The following is a 25,625-nucleotide window of genomic DNA, read 5'->3' on the forward strand; positions in this document are numbered from 1 at the left end:
TTACTGAAGCAGTTCTGGAAGTCCATTTTCAGCACTGTTATGTCTTTAAGCATCATCATCAAAAAAAGTGAATGCTGCTACTAAGTTCCATTTGATGGAGAATCAGCCTTCTGAACATATTATGGTTTGTCCTCATCCACTGTATTCACCAGATCTGCCCCATGTAACTTCTCACTCCCCAAAGTCAGAATGACCATAAAACCATTCTGACATTTTGAATCACTTGAGAACATCAAGGAAGCCACAAAAGGTCAAAAAAAGACACGAAAAAGGCCAAAAAAGACACAAAAAGATGCTCAGAAGATGAAATCTTCTAGTTTAAGTGGTCCAAGGGTGGCATTTGATATGTGATTGGAGAAGCTGCTCAGCAACAAGGAAACAGAGAGACAAATTGTGAATGAGAGAACACCTAAGAGAAAATGCTGAACAAACAACCTGGGTTTGAAATTGCTTACTTCACTGGAATGTTCGTCCTTTACATTTTGATGGCTAATACTTTTTAAACTATGATTGTTTAATTCATCTGCAAAGCCAACTTTAAACCATTATGATAAGAAAGCCCCAAAAAGTAAAAGCTCCAATCATTGTTTCCCACTTTCAAAACCTATCTCATGAAGGAGTTTTATGAGTAGAAGAGGCAAACCCTTTCCTTGATGGATCAGTGAGCCATCCTTGCCTTACTGAACTCTAATTCTTCAGACTGACTTTTAAAGAATAGAACCTGAACATCTGAAAAAAATCAATCATTTGTTCACAACTCAGCAATAGAGAACTCTTTAAAGAAACAATCAAATGATTGTTTGGGTGTGAACTCCACCATGATAAAACTTCTTGGGAAGTGGTACAGTGACTCAGAGAAAATTAAGACTTTAACAAGCATCAAAAATGCACCTTCAACTCCATCGCTGAGTGTGTGCAGATCCCAGGGAGCAGCTGTGTGACCCAGACTGGCAAGGCTGCAGGTGGATCCCTGATGGGGGTCCGTTCCAACACCAGAGGTTCTGGCCCCTCCCACCAGGCCAGGAGCCTGCCCAGAGAGGAGCTGCACGGGCATGTGGGCTCCAGATGGAAACCCTCCATTCCATCCCTAAGTGTGGGCAGATCCCAGGGAGAAGCTGTGTGGCCCAGACTAGCAAGGCTATGGATGAATCCCAGCCCAGGCTCCACCCTGACCCCATAGGCTCGGGCACACCTGCCCAAGCCAAAGGCCCAACCAGAAAGGGGCTGCACTGGCACAAGGGCTTCAGCCAGAGGCTTGCCATACCATCGGCCACAGCCAGGGACCCACCTGGAGAAGAGCTGTACAGGCACACAAGCAATACCCAGAGGCTTGCCCTGATACCATTGATAAGTGCTAGGAGACCCTAGCCAAAGCCTTGCAGATGACAGAAACTGGGGTGCACAGCCCCAAACCAAAGATCCTCCCAAGTAATAGCTTCATAGGAGCCCCAACAAGAGGCACACCTAGATAACATCCCAAGTGTGCTCAGGCCCCAGCCAGAAGCCTGCCCAGACAACAGATCAGCCCAGGGATCTAGAAGGCCACCACTCTGAACCCAGGAATTGGTGTACTGGTGAGCAACAGAGTAAAGGCTGTTTGGTGGCTTCCTGAGAATTCAAGACCACTGGGTAAGCAAAAAATCACCTTAACAAAGACACAGCAGGCTGTATCTGTTGAAATGAGAAAACACATAAATAAGTGCCAAAACCAGACTGCCAGATCACCTAAGGAAACCCCAAAGGGCAACAAGATGGAACAATCTGATACTCAACCACCTGGACTCCTGGAACTAACAATGAAAGGGGACCTGGAAAAAATGAAATCAAAAATAATTTCTCCGATAAAAGCAGAGATTGTGCCCAGAGTACAAGACATAATTAATAAATCTAGAGCAGACACAGATAAAAAATAGAGGAGCTGAGGAATATGATGGAATCCTAACATAGGAAAAAAATGTAATCCGTAAAACAAATGCAAACAGATTTCCAGGAGATTGAAAACCCCATTGAAAGCAGAATGAGCCAATGCAAGGATAGCATTTCAGATATAGAAGATAGGATTGCAATTAGTGACCAGGAAAAGAAAAATTGCTTTAAAATAGTAAGGGACATGAGAAATGAATCCAGCAGCTGCTAGACTATGCAAAGAAAAATAACATCGGAGTGATTGGAGTCAAGGAAGAAACAGGAGAGTACAGATGACATAAAAAACTGTTCACAGAAGTAGTGGCAGAAAACTTTCCAAATATGGGGAAAGAACTTGACATAGAAATAAGTGAGGTATATAGGACTCCAACTAGCTGTGATAAGAAAAAATCTACATGTAGACATATAATAGTTAAGATTCCAGAAAACCAACAGAAGAACAAAATTCCACAAGCAAGTAGAGAAAAGAAACAAATCACATACAATGGAAAGCCCATCAGAATCACAGCAGACTTCTCAACACAAACCCACAAGGCAAGAAGAGCATGGAGCGACATATTTCAAGCCCTAATGGAAAACAGCCTCCAACTTAGATTGATGTGCCCTGCAAAACTATCTTTCAAAATTTATAGAGAAATAAGATACTTTCATGACAAAGAGCACCTTAGGAACTTCATGAATACCAAACCAGCACTCACAAAAATTTTAAACAATATCCTAGGAAAAGACAATGAGGATCAGAACCCCAGGAAGCCCTGCAGAATGAATCCATCAGGCACAGCAAGAAATTAAACCCAAAAGGGGAGAATCCAACAAAAAGAAAAAGTCATGACAAGGATAAGTCAATACATATCAACTATAACCATCAATGTTAATGGCCTCAAGTCACCAATCAAAAGAGATAGAATGGCAGAATGGGTCAAGAAGCAAGATCCAACAATATGCTGCATACAAGAAACACACTTAATTCAAAAAGAAACTCATAGACTGAAAGTTAAAAGGTGGAAAACAATACTCCATGTGACAGGAACCCAAAAAAAGGCAGGAGTAGCTATCCTCTTTGCAGATCAAATGGATTTCAAACCAACACTGGTTAAGATAGACAAAGAAGGACACTACATCCTTTTAAAGGGAAGAATCCAAGAGGAAGAGAGGGCAATCATTAATATATATGCACCAAACACTAGTGCACCCAACTATATAAAACAAATACTAATGGACATGAAAAATCATATAATCACTAATACAATAATAGTGGGAGACCTTAATACTCCACATTCACAAATAGATAGATCAACTGGACCAAAAAAACCAACAAAATACTAGAACTCAATCAAACTCTTGAACAAATGAACTTAACAGATGTTTACAGAGTGTTCCACCCCACCAAATCGAATGTACATTCTTTTCAGCTCTACATGGGTCATTCTCTAAAATAGACCACATATTCACTCATAGAACATGTTTAAGTGAGTGCAAATGAATTGAAGTTATCCCCTATATATGGTCAGACCATAGTACAATGAAATTGTAGATCAATAGCAAAAGAAACTGCAAGAATTTCATAAACACGTGGAAACTGCACAACACACTTGTGAATAACCAGTGGCTCACAGAAGAAATTAAAGAAGAAATCAGACAATTCCTACAACTAAATGACAATGCCAGTACAAGATATTGGAATCTATGGGACACAATGAAAGCAGTCTTACGGGGGAAATTCATAGCAGTGAATACTCACATTGGGAAAATAGAGCGGCTCAATTATACAACCTGATGCTGAACCTCAAGCTTCTAGAAAAAGAAGAGCAGGACAAACCCAAAGTCCATTCAAAGGAGGAAATTATAGGGATCAGGGAAGAAATCAATGCAATGGAGACTAAGAGAACAATACAAAAAGTCAATGGAGACTAAGAGAACAATACAAAAAGTCAATGAAACCAAGAGTTGGTTCTTCAAAAGAATAAACAAAGTTGACAAACCCTTAGCCAACCGTATCAGAAAAAGGAAAGAAAAGGCCCAAATCCATACAATTAGGAATGAAATGGGTGAAATTACAATGGACTAAGCAGAAATCCAGAGGATCATCAGTACCTACTTTGAGACCCTATACTCCAATAAGATGGAAAATACAGAAGAAATGGACAGATTCCTAGATACATGTGAATTACCAAAGTTGAACGAAGATGACCTAAAAATTCTAAGCAACCCAATATCAATCAATGAAATTGAAACCATAATTAAAAACTTACCAACTAAGAAAAGCCTGGGTCCTGATGGCTTCATTGCTGAATTCTACAAGACATTTAGAGAGGAACTACTGCCCTTCCTGTTTAAACTCTTCAATGAAATTGAAAGGGAAGCAATACTCCCAAATTCATTCCTGGAAAAAAGCATCACCTTGATCCCTAAAGCAGAAAAAGAGAACTATAGGCCAATCTCACTAATGAACATAGATGCAAAAATCCTTAATAAGATACTGGCAAACAGAATGCAGAATACCATCAAGAAGATCATACACCCTGACCAAGTGAGATTCATCCCAGGGATGCAGGGATGGTTCAATGTAAGCAAATGAATAAATGTAATACACTATATTAATAGAACCAAGGACAAAACCATATGATCATTTCAACAGATGCAGAAAAACCATTTGACAGAATCCAACATGTATTTATGATAAAAATCCTACAAAAAAAATGGACTAGACGGTCACTACCTCAATGTGATAAAAGCCATCTATGAAAAACCAACAGCCAGTATCATGCTAAATGGTCAAAAACTGAAATCCTTCACACTAAAATCAGGAACAAGACAAGGATGTCCTCTATCACCACTCCTATGTAGTTTTGGAAACAGCCACAGCAATTAGACAAGAGAAAGAAAAGGTATAAAAATAGGAAATGAAGAAGTCAAATTGTCATTATTTGCAGATGATATGATACTCTATATAGAAGACCCTAAGAACTTCACCAGAAGTCTTCTAGACTTAATAACCAAATTCAGTAAAGTAGCTGGATATAAGATCAACACACAAAAATCAATAGCTTTTCTATACACAAAAAACACTCACTGAGAGAGAAATGGGGCAATGCATTCCTTTCACAATAGCATTCAAAAAGTTGAAGTACCTAGGAATCAACCTAACAAAAGAAATCAAAGACCTCTACTCTGAAAACTATAGCACTCTGAAAAAAAAGAGACTGAGGAGGATATCAGAAAATGGAAAGATATCCCTTGCTCCTTCGTAGGATCAACATAGTGAAAATGGCCATACTTCCAAAATTGCTATATAGATTCAATGCAATCCCAGTAGAAATCCCAGTAGCATACTTCACAGACCTGGAGAAAACAATCCAAAAATTCATTTGGAGAGCCGGGGATTTAGCTCAGTGGTACCACAGCCTGCCTTGAAAGCGAAAGGCCCCAAGTTCGATCCCTGGTACCAAACAAAAACAAAAACAAAAAAAATTCATATGGATCAAGAAGAGACCTAGAATAGCAAAAGCAATACTAGGTAATAATGACAAGGTAGTGGGTAGCACAATCCCCAACCTGAAACTATACTGCAAAGCTACTGTGATAAAAATGGCATGGTACTGGCAAAGAAACAGACCTGAGGACCACTGAAACAGATTAGAAGATGCAGAAACAACTCCAGATACACTCAGCCACCTCATCTTTGATAAAGGAGCCAAATACCCTCATTGGAGGAAAGATAGCCTCTTTGATAAATGGTGTTGGAAAAATTGGGTTTCAACTTGCCAAAGAATAAAACTATACCTATATCTCTCACCATGAACTAAACTAAAATCAAAATGGATTAAAGATCTAAGTATTAAAACTGAAACACTAAACCAGCTGGAACAGAGATTAAGAAGAACTTTTGAAGACATTGGTGTAGGAAAAGATTTTATGAACAAAACTTCAGTTGCCCATGAGCTAGCACAAACAATCAACAAGTGGAATCTCTTTTTACTAAAAAGCTTCTGCACAGCAAGAGAAACCACCAACAGCATGAAGAGAAAACCCACAATGTGGGAAAAATTTTTCACCAGCTGTCCCTCAGACAAAGGTCTACTATATAGAATCTATAAAGAACTTAAAAAAAATCAGACCTCCCAAATTTAAAGACCCAATCCAAAAATGGGCATCTGAAATGAACAGACATTTCTCAGGCAAAGAAGTAAAAGCATCAAATAAACATATGAAAAAATGTTCAACATCACTGGTTATTCTAGAGATGCAAATGAAAATAACACTGAGCTTCCACCTCACTCCAGAAAGAATGGCTGCCATCATGAAATCAACCATAAACAAGTGCTGGTGGGGCTGTGGGGAAAGAGGAACACTGCTTCACTGCTGGTGGGAGTGTAGACTGGTGCAACCACTGTGGAAATCAGTATGGAGATACCTCCAAGAACTGGGGCTGGAAGTTCCATTTGCCTCAGCTATTCCCCTGCTGGGGATCTTCCCCAAAGAATGAAAAGAATCATACCACAGTGATATATGTGTACCTATGTTCATAACAGCACAATTCGTGATAGCTAAAACTTGGAAACAACCCAATAGCCCATCAAATGGAGACTGGATAAAGAAAATGTGGGGTTTTTAAAAAATAAAATGGAGTACTACTCAACCATAAAGAATGAGAAAGTAGAGACGTTTATAGCTAAATGCATGCACACTGAGGCGATACATTTAAGTGAAATTAATGGGACATACATTTTTAAATACTGAATAGTTTCTCTAGCGTGAGAAACTAAAAGTGTAAATAAGGACTAAAAGGTATAATAGACAATGTGAAATAGGAAGAAAAGGTACAAAGGGGAAGGGTAAGTGGGAGGGGTAGGGGAAAGCAAAGAAGGGAATGGAATTAATATGAGGAAATGAAAAAACGGAAACAAAGTCATTGTGGATAGGGAGGGATTGAGGGTTTGAAGGGAGGGCAGGGGAACGGGGAAAAATAACCAAGAGAGGTTATGTAAAGGTGTAAATTTCCGATGATTAATGTAATTATATTGTATACCTTAAATTTACCAATATAATTTTTAAAAATTCATCTTCAATAGCTTCACCCAGGGAGTTGGGTTCTGTTTTGTTGGGCCACTGATTTTTCACAATGATCACTTCAAATGAATACATTGTTTGCATAAAGGAATCAAGCATTAATTACTTTCTCCTACAAGTGGTTTCTAATTTTTAGGAAGTCCTGGTGAACTTTGTTCACACGTAGCATTCCCAATTATGATGGCACTTTCATGTAGGTCCCACAGCTTGGCTTTCATCCAGGTTGTTAAGAGAATTTAGGCCCAGAAAATCGGATTATTACATCCCAAGGGAAACAGCTGATAAGCAGCAGATGATAGCTCATCTCCTTGCTGCTTGCTGGTGTTGAGGTGTTGCTAGTTGGAAAGCCAATTTGTTAGCAATTAGTACTCATTAGAATCATTTCCTGTTATTGATTCTAAACATTTGACAAAGCACTTTTAAGAAATTGGACCCCCAAAAGTAGCTATATGTAAGTGTGGAGCAATTAAAAATCTTCACAATCCAATGTAATTCCTAACCAAAGTCATCAGTTTCCAAGTAATTATTTTTGCTTTCAAAGCACCCTGGTATCCTGTCCAGTTTAAAGATGTGCTGAAATAAGGACATACTTCTTAATTAGCAGAGGTTATGGGTAAGTCAGTATAGGAACAAAAGGAATTTTCTTTTATTATCTGCTTTGACTGTGTGTAGCATGTCTTTACGGCACAAAAACTGCCAGCTTGCAATGCAGTGTATTTGTTAGGGTTTAGAATTAAATGCCTTACTTCTATTACCTAAATATTTCAGTTGGTATTCACTTTTACACATTATAGACACTAAATATGGGACACAAATAGAGTCATTGCGTATTACATTAGAATTTAAATAGTGCCTATGTCAGCTTTCTGAAATATTATATATGACTTTAATAAAATTGCCATAAATACTATATGCATTTGAAATTTTCTAAGAAAAGGCACTGTATTTATCTAATTCTTAAATATACATCTACCTGCATTACAGTGTTGCACATTTAAATTCAATAGGTATGCTCTTATTATCTAATTAAAATATTTATTATCTTTCCAAGTATTATCTACTTATAGTTGCTCTGTTCTTTATTTAGACTAAGAGAAAACACCTTATTTCCTCTTTAGTAAGTAATAGACTTTACATATGAAGTATTTTGTTATTTTTTCAGGATCAGAATTAAAACTGAATGATACCCTCCTACCTTGTGTTCCTTTTTCATAAGACTCCCCAAATTTTCCTCTGCTTCTGGGTTTATTTTTTAAATATAAATAATTGCTCCTATTCATTTCCCTCTACATTTAATAAGGCTGAAAATATTTCTTCTCATTGTTGCAAAACATGGAGATGTGAACTAAGTACATTTCTGTTTCAGGATTTCTTATTCACATAAAACCTTCATTCACGGAGGAATTAAGTGTGTGCTCATTTTTGAAATGCCCTGTGCACAACCCCTCTATCCTTAATAAACAGAGATGGTATTGACACAAGTGAATTTTGTTTAACCACACTACATTTGCTTCTTAATTAGTGAATATTCATCTGTCATCAAAAGCAGCTATGACACCCCTCCCTGCTAACATGTTCTGTCATAAATAATCAATGAGGCACTATTAATATTCATGAGCTGGAATCTGTGTAGTCATGTGCACTGATGCAGAGACAGGGGGAGTGTTGCCATGAACTGACTGGAAACTCTGTGTGTATCCGTGAGTGCAAGATACTTAGGGAAAGCGAAGAGGAGCATGCTGCTATACACCACCCTGGCTTATGCTTCCAGCTAACAGCGGTTTGTCTGTGTTTCTGGACTGAAGTGACTGATGAAAAACAGTAGTCAAGTCTGGAGGGTGATTCCCTTTCAGTTCACTTGCCTTTCAGTTCTGGGGAAATTAGAAGATTTGCTCTCTCTCTCTGCTTCTTAGAATGGGCTGCAATTTGTGCACTTTTCAGAAAAGAGAGGAACACTACAAACTGCTGTATGAAGTTTCCCAGGTGAGTGCAGGTCTAATACCAGCAAGTAAACAGCCAGGCTTTGTGTTTGTTTGAAAGATGGGAAATGAATTCTAGCTAGCCTTATGTTTTTCTCTTTCAGTACATTTCAGAACTAAGGGCAGACTTGCTGGTTTGGGGCTCTTTATTTTGGGTTTAGGTCGCAGTTTTCAGTTTCCTTGCCACTCCCCCTTCAGATGACTTCCTGTGGGATTCTTTTTAACATTTTGTGTATCTGCTGCCAAGATGTCAGTCAAGTATGAGGAGTAGCCCTGAAATCTGTGTCTGTAATATTTTGAGATACCTTTAAGGGACATTTTGGAATAATGCTGACATTTGAAAACCAATTGTATCATTGTCTGCATAAATATTGAGATTTTTATAGGTCTGTGAACTCAGTAATTTTGAATAGACAGGAAAAGTTTCTTGCCAAATCTTGTTATCAAGAGGAAATTATTTGATTAATTGGGAATTTTTGCTTTGGTTTAAAAGGAAGACCTGGTATTTTTGTATTATATAAGAAGAAATATATGACATGTCTTGGCTTTAAAAAGAGATAAAAGAATCTCATACCATTTGTTCTCATATCCTTTTTATAATTTTATTATCCTTAGCACTAAAATTAATTTTAAGACCTTATTAAAATATCTGTACTGTGACTTGGAAAAAAGTGTGTAAATTCACATGTCTCTTTAATGGGTATCTTAAGGCTCTTAGAATAAAAATAAGAAAACTATAATCAGGTTTCATAGTTTTAATAGAATTCTGTTAATTTCCTGTTTTATCTGAGCAGGTTCACTGGAGGTGAATGCTCAAAGGCAAAATGTTTTGTCTGGCAAAATAAAGTTTATTTCTTCCTTCTTCCAGTTTGCCCCAGATGTAACACATGACTACTTTTGTCTTTAGATAGTATTGCTAGTGAGAGATGGTATTTGGGACGTTGGTGGTCTGTGGCCAGCAGTAGCCAAGTGCCCACTGCTTACTGGTTCCCTCCACTTCCCCCAACGTGATTCATTTCACAGTGGGCTAATTACAAAGTGGATTTGCTACACATGAAACAGCCTCCTCAGTTGCAATGTTAATGCACATTTTCATGGTAATGTGATCAGAGGCTCATTAGCCAGTTTCCAAAATGATCCTCTGCATTAATTAAATATAAAAACGACTCCTTTATCACCGTAGAGAGGAAAAAGAAAATTAACATTGTTAATTACACCGGGGGCAATACCTTTTGCTTCATTCTTTTTAATTTTTTAAGTACAAACTTGAGAGGATGGCCTAAAATAATATTCATTTCCTAGATAAGCGCTCGTCTACTTTGATTCATGAAAACAGTCTCTAGGTGGAACACTTTCCTTTAGTTTGCTTATTGGAGTTTGAGTTCTAGTATTGTTTTTCTTTGGGTAGTCAAGGTGCAGCAGAGTGCATTTAGCAATCTATTTTTTCTCTGAATTACTAAGTGATATAAAAGTATAATATGGCAAAAGTGGTAGCTGGTGTCCCCTGATTATGCCTAGGTTAAGCTGTTTATATTCTACTAAGAAATCCAGCAGGATTACTGCACTCAGAAAAAAGCCACTGTATCTGCTAAGGAGCAGAAGCCTTTGTTGTGGATTTTTAAAATGCTAGTCTGTGAGTTTTGCCTGTAAGTGCTTCCTAAATCTTGAGAAAATAGATTAAGCCATATATTCTTTATTGCCTCTACCTATACTCCTCCATATAGTTCTCTACTCCTGGGCTGCAGTACTTACGATCTTTAATAAAGGGGACCCAAAAATGAAGTATTAACTTCCACTTAACTGGCTTTTATTAGATAAGTTAAAGCTCCAGCTTAAAGATTTTGCATGTGTTTTCCAAGAGGAACCCTCCTACAGTTTGTCCCCAGCTTTGCCTTCTACTTTATTGAGTTAATGGAATAGATAAGCTATCAAAGGAAAGCGATGATAGGCTCATATAATACACCACATCCCTGTGTGGTGCTGCAAACTAGTTTCTATTTTTATTGAGAGGAAAGGCAGCTCAGAGCACACATGAAAGTGAGCATGTTCTTAGCCAGGTGTTCAGGAGGGCACTCAGCTGCCCCCATAAGAGAAGATACTGTTTACAAAAGGGCTTAAGATCGGAAGGCTGAGTATTTCTAGCTGGTGTATTAAAAAATGAATCTGTTCACACAAATAGTAACACTTGATTGCCCAGATCCTGTTTATCCACTTGTAATTCTCACATCATCTGATTTTTTGTTTCCTTGGTTGTTATTTTATAAGAGTAAAGGTAAATTAAAGTATACCAGGGGATCTTATAATACAAAATTAGCAGTGAATACTAAAGGCATGCCCAACAGCAAAGTGTTTATAATACAGTCATTGTGAGACTGAACTTTTTGCACATTTTCTTTCTCTATTTTGTGACCTGATAATACAGGGCAAGTGGAATACAGTTTCAGGTTTATAACTGCAGTAAACAAACTCAAATATGCTCACCAAGGAGTCTAGTGAAACAATCAGAATGATGTACTTAGGGGTGAAATGAGGTCAAGTTTATATTTTTTTTCTCCTATAGAGGAGCTGAGACTTTTGGTTTGCAAAAGAGATGGAATGCCACCTCAAGAAAATTAATTTCCGCAGGAGTTGGACCAATCAGGATCCAGCATGAACACAAGTACAAGCATCTAGGGTTTGGGTGGATCCAATAACTCTCATGCAGACCAGTTTCTGTGTATCTTTATGTGTCTATCAACTTTTATATGTGCCATGGACACAACTGTTTTCTACAGTGATTTATTTTATTCAAAGTAGGTTATTTATTAACCACTTAAGAATTAATAAGTGGGTAATTTGAACAATGCCCTTCTATTGACATGAACTGAATTGCTTGTTTCATAGTAATCTAATTGAATAACACCTGGACTACAAGAGCTACAATAGCTTGAGAGGCATTTCTGACTTATCAAGAGATTATTTGGGGCTGAGATGATATAGTAATACCTAAATATAATGACTTTTTAGTCTAATTTTTTCAGGTAAATCAAATGAAACTCTTTGGTTGATCAAATAGTAAAAATTAGCAGTGGGACATTCATTGGTGTGCAATAATGTGTTAAAATCAGGGGGAAGTATTGAAAAGTTCAGGCTGTTAATATAAAAGTGTTTGTAGGATTTAATTTAAATCCTGCAATGTAATAATGCAAGATTCTGTTCTTCACTTGCTAAATTAGAGAAAAGAAATCCATTTGCCTCAGTGTCAGAGTCGGACCAGCCAGAAGTAGAACAGCACAGGTTTCACAAGCAGTATCACTGCTTGAGACTCTCTTCTCCTCCGTGTTGATGCTGTTGCCCAAGTCAGAGTGGATTTGTTAATTTGAATGGTTGAGTGCAGCTTCGAGGTCTCCCCACCACATGCATCCTTGAGTCAGTAACGTAAAGTGGAACAGAACCTGTATCAAATGTAACAACAACAAAAACATTGGCCTCCATTAATAGTGAAGAGTTACTATATTTTAGGCACCACACTGGGCACTTTGTCCCAAAACATCACCTTGTTTAATGCTCACAAAACCAGTAAGAAGTTAAATAATACCTTCTCATAATTTTTAAACAGGTCTCCTCTTTTCTATAATATCTTTTGAATTTTGTGTAATTTCCATTCAGGTCTTATCCTAGATTCTTCAGAAATTTATTTTGTCTCAAAGTATGGAAGCTCAACTCCTAAGCTCTTCACCCCTTCCTCTAAACACCATTCTTTCCCTGCCTGCGTTTGCTCTAGGGAAGTCTCACCCTGCTGGCTTTCAGCCGAACTCAGAAACACTGAATGAAAAGGGACCCTTCTGATTTCTCTGTTCACACAGTGGCCTTCTTGGATATTTTACTTCTGCACATTCTTAAGCTTCAGTTTCTGCCTTCCCACAATCGCAGCTTCTATATTCACTCTGCTGCCGTGCTGAGAACTTTTCCTTTTTAGATTTGTCAGTGGTCTGGTCCACCTTGATTGCTGCTGCTGGAATGATTTTCTAGAAAATATTAATGGCTCCCAATTACTATAAAATGAAGTGAAAATTTCTTATTCCAGCATTGGAAGCCCTTCTCAACTAACCCCAGGGTCCCTTATGATTTTCTTTCTCTGACCTTCCCTCAATGCAATTTGTTAGCCCTCCAGACCTTTTCTCCCTTTTTTTTGACAACCTCTCAATTTATCTCCTTGCAACTCAGCTCTTTTTCTTCTGCTTCTGTGGAACACTCTATATTCAGCTTTACCATCTTTCTTTTCCATCACCAGTTCTTCAAACATCATCTTGGGCATAGAAATTTTGGCAATTGTAGGTAAAAATAGCCTTTCTCGCCTTGGAACCCATGTAGCATTTAATTGTACTTTTTAAAGTTCCTTTTTCCAGTCTGCCTGTCTAGCATTGTATTCCCTTGTGAATGACTGAACTGCAAGCACCTGGAGGGCAGGGCAGGTGCAGTTTGTCCTTTAAGCCCTGTCTGCCAGCAGACCTTCAGCAAGATCCACTGTGATGCCTTGTTCATCCATAGCCTCTTCAGAATTAAACTGCTAATTCTAACTTCTGGCAAGGGGACTTACCACTCTGCCTTTCTCTCTACCCCAAACTTGGGTAAGCTAAGGGTTCAATTAGATGTTTTCTGGTCTCACATTTTTATATTTGAAAACTGGCCACTAGGAATAGGATTAGGCCACAAAGGAATACAGAGAGAGGAAAAGGGAATGGGGTGGGGATAGGAGTCTTTGGGTGGAGTTGGGAAAGATGAGGTTTGTGGTCCATCGCATCTGTGAGGATCAGACTTACCTAAAATATCAGAGACATCCGATACCCTAAAGTCTATACTGTGATTCAGTTCAATAAACTTTCTGTAAACTGTGACTTCTTAATAGATGTCAAGTCCTGAACTGTGCCATGATGAGCTCAAAGACACATGGAGCAGTGCTTTGGAGAAACACAGAGTCTGGCAGCAGAGACACATACACACAGAGAATTTTCACATGTAGAAGGGTTAGAAAGTACATGGTGATGGCAGACAGGTGGGAACAAATAGGTGGAAATGGATTGGATGTGAGGAAGGCATAAGCAGTAAGTATCACTAAAACCTAAAGTGGAAGGCAGTCTCCCAGACTTGCCCTGAGAAAGGGCAAGACCCAACCTTAGAGAGTCTCTCATGCTGATATTTTTGCTTATTCTTTGTTTTTGTATTTTTATGTTGGGGGGGGAGGCTTTGATAAGAAGTAAGAGAATAGATTTGCTTGTTGTAGGTGTTTGCCAGTAGTTTAGGGTGATGCAAAGAAAACCAATTAGGAGGTCATTGCAAAGAGTATGTTAATGTAGAAAGACTGTACATGGAGGAAAAATTGAAAGGGTGAAGAAGTAAATTCTTTATGCTTCTGACTTGTGAGACTGGGTAGATGGAGTAAAGTTTACAAAGAAGAAATTAGAAAAGGGAAATGAGTTTTGGAGTGGGAAAGAATGCTGTTGATGTCATTTATTCCCTCTAAGTGACGTTCACTAGACAGTGGAACAGTGAATGCTCAAGACAAAACCTTTGTATGTGTGCATCTGTTAGATGAGGTCACCCATGCAGGTGTCAAAAATGAGAAGACCTAAAAAGTGAGAAGGACTATGAGCACAAATGAGGAAAAAACCTAAATTTGTTATAGAATGAGAAGGAGATTGACCAAAAAGTGGTGGGAGAATACAAAAGGATAGAGTTTTAGAAAGGCAGTGACCAATGAGGTCAAATGGAATGGAGTGATTCATAAGTTACTAACCAAGATCTCTTTAGGGTTTGGAAATATGTGATATACTACTAGATCCCTCTTCAGGAAGGATCTGCTGCTTCATTTGCTGGGGATGTGGTGGGCAGAATGCTTGAGCTCTCACCCCTCTGTGAGTTGTCTTAGCCGTACAGACACCCTTACCAGGGTCCTTTCCTGTCCTAGGAGCCCATGTGCAGGGACAGGTTGGAGCATAAAGGCGGCTCTGGCCCTCTTAGCCTGACCTCATACACTCTGAGAGCTCAAGACCTCCCTGTAGGTGTCCTTAGGTGCCTCTCATTTCAGTCCAGCCCTGCTTTCTCCTCCACCTTACACAAAAGGATGCTTCTTAGTAAATGTCTTGCATGTGCTCTATCTCAGAGTTGGTTTCCTGGAGAACTCAGCATGGTGAGAATCACAGCATTTCAGTGCAGAGATGTGGAAAAATATTCCAGAAATTACTGGATTCAATGCAAAGGTTGACTATACTTTGCAGAAGTTGAGATACGATTACCAATATGGAGTTACTGGTCATGTTGGAGTATAACTTTTCTTACCCTTTTCTTCTTTGAATGTAAAATTACTTAAAATTGAGACTATTAAAATTGAAAGTTGCTTTACTTTTCCTTTAAAAAGTAAAATAAGATAATTTCTTATGTTAAGCCATTATGTTCAGATAGTGGTGACTAAAAGATACAGCATCTGTCTCTCACTAGAATCTCCATTATCCAAGATTTTTGAAAAAAAAACCTTAAGTGTTAGAGTGTTTTTAATATGCAAAAGACTTTCTATAAAAACAAACATTTCATAATTTAAATTTCTTTAGGTAAGTTTAATAAGTACTTCTCCATACTAGAAAGATCAGAATATTATATATTTCATCAGTATATGTTGGTGCATGCCAATAATCCCAGCTACTTGGGAGGCTCTAGTAGTTGGAGGCCAGGTAAGGCAACTTAATGAGACTGTTTCTCAAAATAAAATAAAAATGGGCTGAGTGTGTAGCTCAGCACTAGAACTCTTGCCTAGCATGTGCATGGCTCTGGGTTCAGTCCTTAGTATTGAAAAAAAGTAATACACTGTTAACATTCTTACCATATATTTGATTGATCTTGGTATGAGAGGTCAACTGTCTCTAATTGCATAACTATTTAGATGAAATAGTGCAGAAAAACATTTGCCTGTTCCACATTATGCTTAAGTAAGATACATTGTTGAAAACTTAGCTGATAAGTATGCTGAGATACTGGACTCTTCAACTCACCTGGATCTTTTTGGATAATTGGGATAATCTGATTAGAAAATTCTTTAATTTCAATGTTTACTGAAAATATTTTTAACATACATGATCTGATTTGCATATTTATTAAGTGTATGCACATTTGTTACTCATTTCCAATTATGTTAGTAACAAGTGAACCGCTTATCGTTAGCAAACAGTAGTTTCTTAACTTCCCAAGTTATTAAGTAATGAACTATGAAGATAAATTGATGGTGAAAAATCCTTCCACAACAGTCAATCACTGTCCAGTACATTCATTTTGTGGAAGGTGATTTTCACATATTGAATTTTCACAAGTCATTTAATAGCTATTCAATCAATCTTATTAAATGATTAAGAAAGCCACCCGACTTAAATCACGAGGCACTCAAAAAGAGGCCCCCAGGTTGTGGGTCTATGACGGATCTGTACTTCTGAAGCATTTATAATTCATGGGGAAAAGTGAGCAGGATGCTCAGAACAGGGCCTGCCTCAATCATTTAATCTTTTTTTCAACACTTTTCTCTCATTATTCATCCTTGGATGTGTATGCATCTTAAGAATTTTGCAACATCGTCTTTTTGTGACTCCTGTGGATTTAGGTGCTGCTAGGTAGTAGTTTTGTCTACACACTATCAGTTCTAGATAATTCAGGTGCAGCTGTGTTTTTTATATCTAAATGTACCATTTCCAAAGCCATCAGTATAACCTGTCACATCTTTGTCTCTTTCCAGCTATATTCATTTCTTCTTTCTTAATTCTGTCTCCCCCAATGTGGAATACCAGCTTTAAAAGGAGTGTTATGAAGAGTTCATTATTTTTTTTTCAACAAAAGCTTAAAAGCTAGCAGCCCTGTATTCTCCTGTGTTTCAACATATAACATCTAATTGCTAATTTGTGCCATTCTAAAACAAGCTGTAAATCTTGCTTTATGGCTGTTTGGGCCCTTGTAAAGCTTTCTTCTTTCCCCCTTCCTTCTGCTTTATGAAGCTTCATAGAAATACTGTAGAAAATTTATTTGGAAACTTTCATCTCAGTGAAAATTAGTTTTTTTTTCTGAACTAACCTCCCATTCTCAACCCTATCTTGGTACTTTTGTAAAAAACAAAACAAAACAAAACAAAACAAAACACTTGGGCCAGGGATTTAGCTCAGTGGTGCTGCCACCTGCCTCAAAAGCACCAGGTCTTGAGTTTGATCCCTGGTACCAAAAAAACCCAAAAAACAAAAACACACTCTTTAAGGATATATGAACAAAGAGAACATTTAAAACATTTGCTATGGCTTCAAAATAATAAATGTATGGAAAAAAGACCACTACTGTAACAGTGATAGTGTTTTCCTCTAACTGAATCATAGTAAAATGCATGTATTAGCTTCTTAAAGTAGGGAAAGTTTGGGAAAGTGTATTTCCTATTGAATAACCATAAATAATTACTTCACATTTGCTTTATCCTTGGTGCTTGATAGTAAGAGGATACAAAAGAAGCATAAGCTAAGAAGCTGTTGGAAGACAGATTTGGAAATATATTACCCTGCCACAGTGAACATTATAAAGAAAGGATGGTCTTATATGAGCAAGGGTAGAAGGGACTTTGTGGAACAATGCAATAGGAATTATTATTTGTAATGGTCTTCATTAAAAGCCATGGTTAATTTTTAAATTCAGCATAATTACTGCATACCCTTTCAGTTGAAGGTAAGTGTTTGGTATGCAGGGTGTATTATACAAGCAAATTTATAGAAAGATGATATATAGGAAGTACTTTGTGGAAATTGAAAGAATAATCTGACTAAAGCAGGATATGAGATGAGAGTAATAATTGAAAGTCTTGGTTTTCATGCACAAGTGGTTGGACCCCATGCCATTGTCACTACGGGGCTTTGTACACTTTAAGGATGCAATCAAAGAGCATCTGGGGTCAACCTCGATTATAAAGTAGTGTAAACTTTGTTTGCTGAGTGCTTTATTTAAAAGAGCACAGCCTTGCTAAATTGACCTGTAATAGACACATTTCTCATTTTTCCTTAAATGTGCTATATACAGTATTTCCTTAGTGACTCATATTTATAAGATATGTAGCTGGTTTCTCCTATGTGTGTGTGAACCTGGGTTAAGACAACATGGAAAATAGGGAAAATGTTACGCTGACTTGGAACATGAGGTATTACAGTGCAAGGAGTGATGCTAAACACCACACATGATGTAGTACATAGGAATGGCATTGCTCATGGGACACAAGTGTTTTAATCAAGCAGTCACACCACTTATTTCCTCTCTCACTGTGATTTGCTTAACTTTACTCACCTTTGTTTAATGGATTATTATCACCTGGCAGTATTTTGTTGCAGATGAAATGAGATAATATGTGTAAAGGACATAACATTGCAAGCATGAGCTTCATGGCAACTACTGCGGTTAGGGTCTCATTTCAATCTAGCAGTGACCCTGGAGATAGATGATACTGCAGAGCAAAAACCTGAGGCACAAAGTAACCAAGTTACACATTAATAGCAAGCAGGATGCCTGGAATTCAAACCATATGTGCCTTATGATAAAATCTATGTTCATTTTATGTCCCATTCCCTTTGAGTGCTCCATATGTATCTAGTGAAGTGATCCATAAATACTGAAAACCTGATAAATACTGAAAAAATGAAAGATGCTGTTTGAATTTTTCCTTGAAGAGGCTTATAGAAAAAGCTCTTTTTGGCATAAGCACATACACATAAAAGTCATCCCCACTACCTCTTTCCCTATCATTACAATAGCTAAGATAAATTATCTCATAGATAAGAGCCCATCCATATGAGGACTTGAAGGTCTTTCCCCCACACTTCCGTAAATCTGTACCTGCTATAAAGCACCCTTCATAATCTGCTGTCTTTTCTCACACTCTTAACATCCCAAATTTTAGCCAACTCCACTATAATTTCCTATTTCCAAATAACATGAGTCCTTGCATCTCTTACCTTTCAACACAAAGTCCTTGTTACCTAGAGTTCTTTTCCACCTCTACATGCCTAAAAACCTGAGTTCCTAATGACTCAGTTCAAGGCTTGGCCTCTGTGAGGTCTTCTCTGAACCTATGACAGAGCGATTCACTCCTGCCAGCACTTCCTTTCAATAATATTCACAACATGAAATGTGGCCAGATGTCCTGTCTTTGTGTTGAGTTTTGTATCTCAGGAGCTTTACCATCTCAGACAGTATCTGATGCAGAGCAAGTATTTAGTACAGATTGAGTCAAAGAATAGGAGTGGGGACATAGTGACAACTGCATTCATTAAAGAAATCTTCATTCTTTTCCCCAACATCATCTGGGATCTCTTTGAAAACAACATATTTAAAGAAACTCTATTGCTGGCTTCATGATTTTGAAGATTGCAACTATTTTACAATATGCAATATGCCTTCATTGTAAGGGTCAAGATCGTAGTAAGCACACTTTGGGGGAGGGCAGAGTTGACAAGTATATTTTAATTTGACTATTTTAATATGCATATTGATTGCAAACTATATCCTAATGTCAGAAACAATAAGATATGGGGGGGATTAAATCTTAGAATTGACCTACAAAATGATCATTTCTTTTCTCAAAACAAACAAACACCCACTCTTTACCCTACCTTCAATGCTCCTGCATGCCCCCTCCCTGACCTCTTGGCCAAGATCGAGGATATCATAACCCAGATGTATTTGGACCCAGAATATCAGGACTTTATCTCAAGACCTGCAGCCATTTGTTTTTTCTGTTTGTTTTGTTTTTCATGGTTTCTTAATCTCTGGAGGACAAAGCCCTGTCTTTAATCTCTGGTATCCTTAGGTACCTTAGACCCTTATCCAATACTCATATAGACTTGCAGAGAAGAGGATGAATGACAAACTGCTAAATGAGCCCAGTCTACAAAAGAGCATGATGGAGATGACAGCAAGGCACAATAAGATGGGTCTCTGCCCTCAGGGTGTTTCCTGCCCTTCAGGCTTCAGTAATAGAACCATAGTGCAAGGAGCAACACTGGTTCTGTGAGAGAAGAATGAAGTGCTCCAAGATGTCACAGTGATGATTATTTGCTCCTAGTGAAAAGGAAAAATTAAAATAGTATATTAAATTAGGACGTTTTATTATATATTTGTGATTATATAACAATATATTATATAATGAAGTATTATATAATAAAGCAAAACCATGCTGTGAGTATGGTTAAGTGAATTGATTATTGATTTAATAAATGTCTTCTCCTTTTGTAACTTTTGATGCTGTACAATGGAATAAGCTACTTGGTATAAAAATAGCTTACTAGATATTTCTTTTTATTTTGCATGATTTATAACCATCATTGAAACAGTAAGCTATGACTAAATCTCTTAACTATTTATTTTATATATTTACCTCTTTAGGAAGAAAAGAACTTACTATGAAGATTGTAAAATAAACTAGAAATTGTCCAAATTGTCTGTAATGATAATGCCTTTGAGTTTCATAATTATCTAGCACTAAATGAGAATAATTTCTCCAAGTCCAAACATCCCAATTAAGATCATATAAAGGAAAGAGAAGGCTAAGAAAAACATTAAAATTAGTTTTAAAACTTTAATCTCTATGTATAACCTAATCCAATTTAATAATATACTAGGAATATATTTTTTCCAGTACTTCAAAGCTGTATTTCTTTCACTTATTAGATATGACTTTAACAGCCGGGATATTGTTTGAACCATGAAGAATATAATAAAAATAAAAATAATCTCCTATTATATACTCAATATCAGTTAAGATTTTGGGGAAACCTTATGCATAGGCCCACAGATAACTTCAGATAGAAAACTCAGAGAAGGTTAATGTTAAATTTTTGCTTCTAAAACCTTTTTTTAACCATGATTAATTCTCTGTTCCCATGAAAATGAACTCTGAATTAATTGCTAAATAAATACTAAACTTATTTGCCATGTCAGTCTAGAATCTTACCCAGATCCTGGAGAAATCTGCTGAAGAAGGGAGGGAGGACAGAAGGAGGGATAGTTTACTGTCTTATTTATGATGGTCACTTTAAGAACTATCTATGAATGTTGTATGTCTACCTGAGGATAAATTTAACCTTTAAGATTTTGTAAAATGTAAGCATGGTGCAGTCTTTGTGGTATATGGATATGATCTCAACACTTTGTGAGACTGAAGCAGGGGGATTTCAAGTTGGGCAACTTAGCAAAATCCTATCTCAAAATAAAATAAAATGGGCTGGGGATGTAGAACACTGTAAAAGTCCTGAGTCTAATATGCACTGTTGAAAACAAAAGAATTTGTAAATATTAAGTAAAAATGTTTAACTTTTTTTACATTGCATCATATTTAATACTGTTAGTAAAATTGACAATTGGATCACGAAAGCTTGAAAGCATTTCCCTCACTTTTCCATAAATCCATGCCTGGCATAAAGCATCCTTCATAATCTGCTGTCTTTTCTCACACTCTCTTAATATCCCAAATTTTAGCTAAACTCAACTATAATTTCCTATTTGAAAAAAATGTGAGTCTTCGTATCTGTTACCTTTCAACATGAAGTCCCTTTTGTCTGGAGTGCTTTTCTGCCCCCCTATGCATAAAGACCTGAATTCACCTCATATTTCCATTTAGTATAATCAAACTTCATTGTGGATGAAATGTAGATTCAAAAAATTGAGAAAATGACTGTTCTTGAATTGGCAAAAATTAAATAGCTTAATTTAGTTTTTTCTAGTTCTACATTTTAATGCAAAATGTCACCAATCAATAGCAATGACCTCAACAAATGTATAAATATTACAGATTCATTTGCCTAATGTTTCAATGTATAGTATATTATGAACAGATATATTTTAATCTGTGATTATTCTTTTGCAGGTTTATGAGATTGATTTGGATACTAATTATATCAAAAAGTTGTCAAAATTAAGTTAAATAGAAATTTATTTTAAAACATTTTGTTTTTTACATATGTTTTATCCTGTCGCTCCCTTCACTTGAAAGCAAAGTAACTAGGTCCTGGATTTCAGGGAGATGAAAGTGTGATTTCTTAACTGACTAAAACTAATAATAATAAAAGCATTTAGCATAACTGGTATACATAAACAGCCTCCCTTATAGTTTCTAAGATTATCACTTGTATCAAATAATCTTCTTGATGGATGACTGTTTCCTTGCTGAGTAATTGTCACTTTGTTTGTGTCTGATGGACGTGATTGCTGTGTCTCCTAGTGGTATTTTTAGTGCACCCCAGAACAATATGATCAATGTGTTAATGACTGCTCCCAAGTGCTTTCCTCTTTTTCCCACCACAAATTTCTGATTCTCATTTTTCACTATAACCAGAAAATGATTTTAGAACTGGCTCCTCACTTTGAAGCTTGCTTTGACATCTTTGAAGTATTCACAGCTTTCTGCCCAGCATTATCTGTGTTTTATAAATCACAGAAAATTCTGCAAGAGGAAAAAACACCTATTAATTTCAGGTGTAGAATCTTCTATTGATATGTTTCATATTGGTGTAGTTTCATTTTTTAATATCCTGTAATAATTCGTGCTTTTAAAATGTGGTTAAGAGATAGAGATGGATAACAGGACCTTAGAGAACTATCTGCATAATATTATTATTATTTTTTTTTTTTTTTTTTTTTTTGCCGGGCAGGTTTTATTTTAGCCAAGGATACAGACAGTATTCAGGAAAATAAAACAGATGAAACAAATGCTAAGAGACTGTGATGCCACATGCTATGCTGAACCTAACTTTAGTCATGCTTGCCTGGGACAGCAGCAGATCATTCAGTAAAAACATACAGTGAGATCGGAAAGTGTCTTACCATGCACAGTGTTAAACTACAATAATGATACACCTTAACTACCTCCATGCACAGTAGTCTAACATTACAGCTTTTTAAAAAATAAACACAATAAAGACTTCTAGAAGCATTTTATAATAAAGTAATTCCTAATTTTTCTTTGTAGATAGATCGAGCACCTCCAAAATACAAATTCCTATACACAGTGAGTACTTTATTTCAAAAGAATACTTCAGTATGTGGAGACAGCCTTGGGCAATGCTGATGGGACCTCAGCTTGGGAGGCGACAAACCATAGTGCCGAATGCATAAAGTGTAGTTGCAAATAAATTTTTTAAAACTAAGTTAACTTTTTTATCATTAAATACAGAAAATATACTGCTTTGCTAAAACAAGTAATATGTGATGTATTGACACTTCAGCCTAAGGAATGAACACTAGGATGCTTACAGACGACAATGTGAGGACACACAATCCCTACTGTGGGCGTAGCTGAGCACAGGTCACACCGTGGAGCAAAATGGGCTGTGGGGTTCGCCACATATGTCGGTTACCTTGAGTTAGATAACACATGTGTACCAATTCTGACATTCATTTTCAGTTGCTGCTGGTATCATGTGTTTTAAGAAATGTGTACAGTATGAAAAACTTGAAAATACTAATGAATGAAAAATGTTTTAGGAAAAAAATAGATATTTCCATAAGAGCAGTAAGCACATTCTCTCCTAGAACAGTGATCTGTTTTACAGGAAACAAACTCTTACCTTGAAACTTACACAGTGAGACTGTACAGGACTACATATTATTATTAATAATATTATAGTAGTCATAACTAAGAAACAATGAGTGAACATATCACCTTGAGTCTCCCAGAAAGGAAACCATGATTCCTAAAACTTCCTAGCTTTGAATGTGTTAATATACTTTAGTTACTAGATTACATATGTGTATAGAGAGCCATTAGTATCAAACTCCATACTTCAACTATTAAATGTGATGCATTTTCAGTTTTTTAAAAAACTAAATAGAAACATCTCTTTGTGTACATCCTAACAAAGTAATAGTACATTACTTAATAATTGTGAACCCAGAAATCCATAATTATTTCATTTAGATCAGCATTTATATGACCTTAATTTCCTGTGACTGCAAAGCCTTTTGATTATATATAGTGTCTAGGTTAGGTAGTTCCCCAAACAGTCTCTGAAACAGACATTTTCCTATGAGAAGCTGGGGAATTGTCTCAACACCACTAGGCAGGGGGTGGAGGAAGCAGGATTAGGCAGAAGAGAATGTAGAACTGGGATGCAGTCTTCACAGACACTGCAGCTGATCACAGGGAGAGCTGTGTGGCTAGGATGGCCCTCCAGAGTTGTCCTAAGCCAGACAAAGCAACCACGCCTTTGCACTTCCCCATTGTCTAATCTTTGGACATGGTTGTCCTTGGGGAGTAGACACAGCGTTAAACCAGGTGACTGCCTTTGGCTCAGGGCAGCCCAAAGAGTAGGACAAAGCTGGGAAACAGCAGCCAGTGCCCCAGCACTGGGGGGAGCTGATGCCTTGGTTCTGAAAACAGGACCTCAGTGCTCAGCATTTAGTGCATACACCAATTTATCTTGTAATATATGGACATAATTTCTAAGCCATAATAAAATTTTCCCTCCAAAGCAATTTTAATCACATATGAGACAAGGTCAGGCTCCATAAGGTTAGACTGTTCTTCTCTTTGTCCATTTTGTTGTTAGTTTAAATCATTTTCTGGAATTAAGGGTATCATTGGAGCATGTTTTGAGAATGTGACTTTGAAAGTCTGACCTGCTCAGATGTGATGAATTGTATCGGGAGATTGATTTTGCTGAGTGCTAATACCACATCATGTAGCGATGTAGTTGCACTTACTAAACATTGTCCAGGCCGTATTGTTGAACTCTCGAGCAGCCACGGTCACCTCATCAGGATGTTTTCTGTCCTTTGACAAGTGGTTTCAAATGCACTCATTCATCTTCTTGTCCCATTACATTTTCTGTGACTGATGCTCTGTACCCATTAAAATTGATAGGAAAGAACAAAGAGAAGAAAAATGTGCCCTTCAATTGATTAGTTCTCTGAAAGAGCAAATGAGAATTCTCTGGCACCAACAAGAGATGCAGAGTAGGGGGTTTTCCCATTTATTAAGTGCTTTAATTAGCTAGGTTTACTAAACAGAATCTCCAGTTTATAAAGACACATTCAGCATGCTTTAAAATTCAATCTCCTGAAATGTTTAATCTTTATAAGATGAATTTAATAGCTGCAACATTGTTTATAGTCAGGAGTTATTTCAGTGAATTCTCAGTACTAGAATCAATTAGATCAGATGCTTTCCATATTAGGTTTTTCCTTCTGATGAGCTGTCATAATGGCTCATTTTATATTCTTTGATAGCCGATAATTAAATTGACCATTATTGTAAATTGAAGCCAAAACTATAATGATTTTGGAAGGCCTAATCATCCTAGGTTTTTCTTGGATCTACTGAGTATTATCTTTGTGTTCAACAAATTGCAAAACAGCAAGATATTTCTGCAATGTTCACAAACCATTTGTTTAATTACATTATTTAATGTGTTTGGAGAAAAAAAATAAAACCTACCCATTAGCAGCTAGTAGGTTTAGGCCTCTACCCCTCATTTCTCCTGAGGGTCCCATGTTTGAGTTAGAGGAAAAAGTGTGCACTTGAGACTTGTCTCTTTGGAGACATGATAGTGTCATATTTTTGAAAGAGATGTAGATATATATATATATATATATATATATATATAAATATATTTT

The 25,625-nt window shown here is 36.9% G+C and overlaps 1 protein-coding gene across 4 annotated transcripts in view; it reads left to right on the forward strand.

Annotated features, from left to right (window-relative positions):
* Positions 1 to 25,625, forward strand: part of Pdzrn4 (PDZ domain containing ring finger 4) — a 390,589-nt gene that overhangs the window by 226,180 nt on the left and 138,784 nt on the right. The window contains exon 1 of one of the 4 annotated variants that reach the window (XM_004874006.3): positions 8,096 to 8,979. The exons of the other annotated variants lie outside the window; for them this stretch is intronic. Coding sequence (XP_004874063.1) covers positions 8,911 to 8,979 — 69 coding nt within the window. The 5' untranslated portion in view covers positions 8,096 to 8,910. Of the gene's footprint in view, positions 1 to 8,095; positions 8,980 to 25,625 lie in introns of those variants that run through there. 4 annotated transcript variants of the gene reach the window in all.

The sequence above is a fragment of the Heterocephalus glaber genome, unplaced genomic scaffold (genome assembly GCF_053883595.1).
Source record: "Heterocephalus glaber isolate CG9 unplaced genomic scaffold, H.glaber_assembly_v1.0 deba00001733, whole genome shotgun sequence".
NCBI lineage: Eukaryota > Metazoa > Chordata > Mammalia > Rodentia > Bathyergidae > Heterocephalus > Heterocephalus glaber.